General features: G+C 32.8%; 1 protein-coding gene across 1 annotated transcript; it reads right to left on the bottom strand.

Annotated features, from left to right (window-relative positions):
• Nucleotides 1-406: 406 nt before the first annotated feature.
• LOC139892772 (uncharacterized methyltransferase At1g78140, chloroplastic-like) lies at nt 407-3666 on the bottom strand. Its single transcript, XM_071875895.1, has 8 exons — nt 3475-3666; nt 2899-3002; nt 2557-2697; nt 2329-2413; nt 1639-1832; nt 1442-1553; nt 1044-1151; nt 407-547 (listed from the first exon to the last, which is right to left on the bottom strand). The coding sequence occupies exons 1-8, from the start codon at nt 3664-3666 to the stop codon at nt 407-409; spliced, it is 1077 nt and encodes a 358-aa protein (XP_071731996.1).
• Between the last annotated feature and the right edge of the window lie 1690 nt (nt 3667-5356).

The following is a 5356-nucleotide window of genomic DNA, read 5'->3' as shown; positions in this document are numbered from 1 at the left end:
CCTCTTACATAAAGGTGGTATCAAAAGCTAGAATGGAGCCTAACCCTTAATAGAAATAGCTGTTGTAATTATTGTGTATAAAACACTCATCAAAATGTAACTGAACTTAATCGAATTGTATCAAAACACATAAGTATTCAATACAAGATCAGATTATCATTTAATCATTATCAGATTATCATTTTATCAAATGAAACATTAAATTTTGCATGTCCATAAAGATAATACAAGTAGTTGATCCTCTGAATACCCTGTTTAAAATATACAATTCAAACTTTTTCTTGCATATTACATAAAATAATTTTATTATCGTGAATCCATACAAGTAATATACAACTGTTAATGTTCCTATAAATCAGAACAGCCTTTATCTTCAGTGAGAATCGATCAGGCCAATCGGCCGTGTTCAGCTTGGCTTTCGAGCAGAGATCATAACAAAAGCTCTGTTTCGAATACATGTGTAGTCCACCAGTCCACAACTTGAGCAGAGCTCTTGTAATTCACGTTCAGACAGGTAAAGGTGGCTCCCTGATAACTGACCCAGATTCTACAATTACATAACCAAAAATCCACTCCATTAATAAATCAAGTTAGCAATTATTATTTAATTTCATCATATTAATATTTAGTTTTTCTACAACTACTACCCATTCTTTTTTCTATTAATTTTAGTTTTGTTAGACCCATTTGAAACTAAAATAATACAGAGTAAAAATTTACATTGACCCATTGCTAAGTACATGGGTCGAGATGTCTACCCCTACCTGTAACATCCTATAATTTTGTTTATTACTAAAACATGTATATAATGAAGTTATAAGTTATATAAAATCAACATATATACTCCATATACTATAATATCTATCTATGTCTCAATTTTATATAAACTGGACTAGTCTACAAATTATTGACAATATACATGAGAAAATTTAAGGAACTTGATTGTAGAGAATTATTGACTATTCTAGAGATGTTCAGGTTGTTAAATTGTAGAGATGCTTATGTAGAATATGTAAACTGTATACGTTCCGCTGAATGCATACCTGGCGTAGGGCCCCTAAAAAGGGGATTAATGAATAAGGACCATCTATTATGTAGGTTGTGGCAACTAAAACACCTCCAGGTCGTAGAATTCGACTTATTTCAGCTACCTGTTACCCACCACATTATTAGGTGAAGATGAGTTCGACAAATAGGCCGGCCAAATATAACAAAATAAGAGAAAGAAAGCATAATATTGATGATTGAACAACTTTTCTGTGAGTCCTAAAAGCAAAATTAATTTAGTAGGTGATTATATAATGTTCAAAAACATTGTATAATTTGGCATGAAATGCAGCTTATGATATTAATGATATTTTACGAAATATTTAAAATGAAAATAAACGAGGCATGTTAAATTGTTTAAAGAAGAAAAAGACAATTTTTACAGAAGACGTACGCCAGCAGATGGTGAGGGCCAACAATGAAGAGCCGCCCCAGCGTGCACAGCGTCTATAGAACTTGAAGGAAATGGAAGTCGTGCAATATCAGCTCTAACCAAGATTAAGTTCCTAAATACATAGTGCCCATTAGAAACTCAGCGCAGATAATAACGTTGTGAAATCCATATGTGGTATATGGAATAAAGATATGTACTCTTTAGATATGTTTATGTCCCGATTGATGTAGTCATAACACTGCTTTAACATAGACTCTGAGAAATCTAGCCCCACGACAAGAGAAAATAGCCCGCTCTTTGCAAAAAGCCTTGAAAACATCCCACTACCACAACTAGCATCAATAATGCTTCCTCCATTGACTGGCTTAAGATAATCTCTCATCAATTCAAACTGTTACGAAATAATAACCGAAAAGTTAGATCATAACTTATATATGCAACCTTTTAAGAAACTATGGCTGTTGATGTATGTTAATTTTCTCTTGCCGTATATATTAGGGGTGGCAAAAAGGGCGTTTTGTAACATGTCAAACGGGGTCAACTCAAAATGGAAAATCTTGTTTACATATCAGGCTGTGTTGACCGAAAATGTTTTTTTCCAACTTCTATAAATAATTAGTACGCAAAACATGATTACGAAATCAAATTTCTTCACCATTAATATAATGTTTTCTATAAAAATGATTTAGGAGCTTATATGCCTTGACAATACAATGTGGTCAGCTTCAAACCATTAAACCCATTACCTATTAAGATAACTTTTAATTTTAGCCATCTGAGCTGTTACGGATACAACATATCCCAAACAATGGGTCGAAATTGACACTTGTAGCATATATATAATTAATAGACTCTCCAGGAAGGCCATTATATGAGGAACATAATACCTCTTTCTCTGGGCCTGGGTAACCACCCATTACAGAAAACCCCTGTCGCCAGCCCCTCTCATAAAGGAACGACATTATTGGCAACCTGTATCAGTAAACACGACATTCAAAGGCAATTAGGCACATAATGATAGTAACATATTAATTTGGTTTGGTGAAGTATAAATATAGTTCAATAAGGCCATAAGGTCTAGCTATCAGTAAGTTTATGATAATTTTACAAAATACCTGAAAATCTCAGAAGAAGCTGGCATAGATTCACCATATTTCTTCGAGCTACTAATTACGGTGAGATCAAGATGTGTTTCATTACCGGTGTAGATTTTTTTACAGGTATAGCATTTTAAAATAGACCTAGGCGTAGAATCTCTGCAACATACGGAGTATATGGTTGTAAAGAATCAGCAGAAAGACATGAGTAGATTTCAATTTCAAATCAAGAAATTCATATAGTTTAAGAAAACTAGTATTGACAGTTAAACATTGTTAACCAAAAAAAATACCAGTAATTATTTTTATTATTATTTTTTTAAAAATTAAGTCAATATAATGAAACTACTAATAACTTACACGGAAAAAACCGGATCACCCCTCCATATTAACTTTTCATAACATATAGGGCAAGCCAGTAACTGCTTCTTTCCTTTAGACTCTTTATCACTGAAATCATTTTCCTGCATAATGAATATTTTGTAGTTTAACACTTTAACCTAATAATTAAGTGGCCACCTGCCTCCATAACCACACATAAACAAGTGGCCTCCATAGTAAATATGTACTCCCTCCGTCTAAATAGAATAGTTTGGGTTAATTTTTTTCATAACTTTGAGTCTTTGACTATAAATAATTTTTTTTGTGTTTATTTACAAGTAATGTTTGATAAAACTTGTACTAAATGAAAGCACATATAAAACTTAATTTATTTGTATAAATTTTATCATCTTTATATAACACAAAATTTTTTATTTAAACTCAAAGGTTCACTTCTTCACAAAATGCCCTCTACAGTATTCACGAATTCATGTAATGAATAAGTTTAACTAACAAAACGAGTCTATGATATCAATTCAATTCAATATTTGTAATGTACGTTTAAGAACACATGCATTAGTATAATGGACGATAATTAGTGTATATACGATATACCGGCACAGTTTTGACGGTGGCGGTTGAAGATGACGAGCGGAATTTTCCCGCGAAATTCCGGAAGAAAGATGAATTTGTGAGAGACGATGAAGGCTTACATGAAGTGCGAGTTGAAGTAGAAGATGAGCTACCGAGTCGACTGGATACCGGGTCAGCTTCCGGTACATTTCCGGCTGGCATCGCCGTCGCCATTTGAGTATCCATGGACGGAAAAATCTGTCGGAATGTAGTTAGAAACGGATATATTAAAAAGTAATAAAACAGATAAATTATTGTTGAGAAATATAAATATGTTAGCATTTTGTAATGATGTGTTTAATTATATTTGATATTTGATAATTATAGAAAGTATAAGTATAATTATTATTTTTGGTAAAGGTAACATTTTAAGAGTGGTCATCATGTCTAAATACTAATTTTCAAAACTAGTTGTAATAGCATACGTATCTTTTTGTTTATATGTATTACGGAGTACTTTTTTTTTTTTACTACTAGCTCCCTCCCACCACAAATGTACATATTTTCATTTTGGAATTTCTCATTTCAAGTGTCCATTTTACGTTTCAACAATGAAAAGACGTTATTATGGAGAGAAAAGATTTCTAATTGACAGAGAATGAAGTTAGTGGAACTGTATGCAAAAAAATAAATGAACACTTGTAATGCGACGGAGAGAGTAATTAAGTAGTTAAAGTTAACTTTATTGAACTTATCACTACAACAAAAATACCATTTAGTCGCGCATATATTTACATACTTTTTAAAAGTGCAAACTTTTTTGTTAAATTTTACACATTTATAAATGTGTGTAATTGTTTTACACTTATAAACGTGAAATATTATCATGTTTTCACACATAAGATTGTAATGAATAAATGTGCACACTTGTGAATAAATGTGCACACTTATGGGTGTGTACAATAATAAATTTAATCACACTAAAGAGTGTTAAAAATTCCCTACGTACAACTATTTTTTCTTCGCTACGTTACCCTTACTTTCTTCAACCGACACCCTTATCTTAACTGAATCTATCGCTCAAAGTTTTGTAATCTTCTCCTCTTTCCGATCACCGACATTTCGTCGGCGGTTTGGATTTTCCGACTTTTCGTTTAAATAAAATTTAACCACCCTTTTCCTTTTGCTTCGAGCGGCGTGATCTCCCTCTCTGTTCACCTTTCCGGCGGCAAGACGGCGATTTTGTGGGTTATTGCACGAGATCTGGGACACGGGTGTGTTTTAGGTCTGCTCTTTGGTTGTCCGTATTGATTAAAAGTTAACTTGGCCCCGCCGCGTGATTGATTTACGTATCTCGTTTTTGTGTTCTTTCTTCATGGTGAATGTAGGCGACGAGTACCACCGGAACTCTATACCCATCTTGGTCAGGATCCCATTATTTAGAGGTATGGTTCTTTTTATTTGGGTTGGCGGTTTTAGTTTTTATTCTCATTAATCCGCTGATGTTGGAGGCTATGTGGCTGTCGGCGGCTACTTGTGTACTTTGTGCAAAGAAAATGAAAACGGGCGGTGTCGCCGTATGCTCCACTTTTGTTGCCATCGTTAAGAAAAAGTTCACATTTTTTTAAGCATATAAAAATGTGTGTAAACAAATAATTAATTTGTTGTAATGTCACCTTAAGATTACATAAAACTGCATAATTTACTTACCATTTTTTATTTGTAAAATTTATATTATATGCTAAAATTATTTAATTTTCTCAATATAATAAAATATGTTATGTTCGCTCTCTCAATAATAATGTTCGAGCTCCCTAGATATATTCTAGTGATTATATTACGTCAACGTATGATATATATAATATGATCACAATTTCATTTCATGTTGAATTGGACACATCTTTTATAATGATTGGCTTTTAGA

Source organism: Rutidosis leptorrhynchoides, chromosome 2, assembly GCF_046630445.1.
Source record: "Rutidosis leptorrhynchoides isolate AG116_Rl617_1_P2 chromosome 2, CSIRO_AGI_Rlap_v1, whole genome shotgun sequence".
Taxonomy (NCBI): domain Eukaryota; kingdom Viridiplantae; phylum Streptophyta; class Magnoliopsida; order Asterales; family Asteraceae; genus Rutidosis; species Rutidosis leptorrhynchoides.
The sequence above is the reverse complement of the archived record's forward strand: the minus strand, read 5'-3'. Positions and strand labels throughout refer to the sequence as shown.

Bases quoted from the DNA above. Each gene is read 5' to 3' on its own strand.
- LOC139892772 (XM_071875895.1), bottom strand. From the start codon at position 3,666: ATGGCGACGGCGATGCCAGCCGGAAATGTACCGGAAGCTGACCCGGTA. The intron at 2,698-2,898 runs GTAAGTTATTAG...CGTATGTTGCAG, and splicing joins GGTGATCCGGTTTTTTCCGT to AGATTCTACGCCTAGGTCTA. The intron at 1,833-2,328 runs GTATTATGTTCC...ATTTCGTAACAG, and splicing joins ACCCAGGCCCAGAGAAAGAG to TTTGAATTGATGAGAGATTA.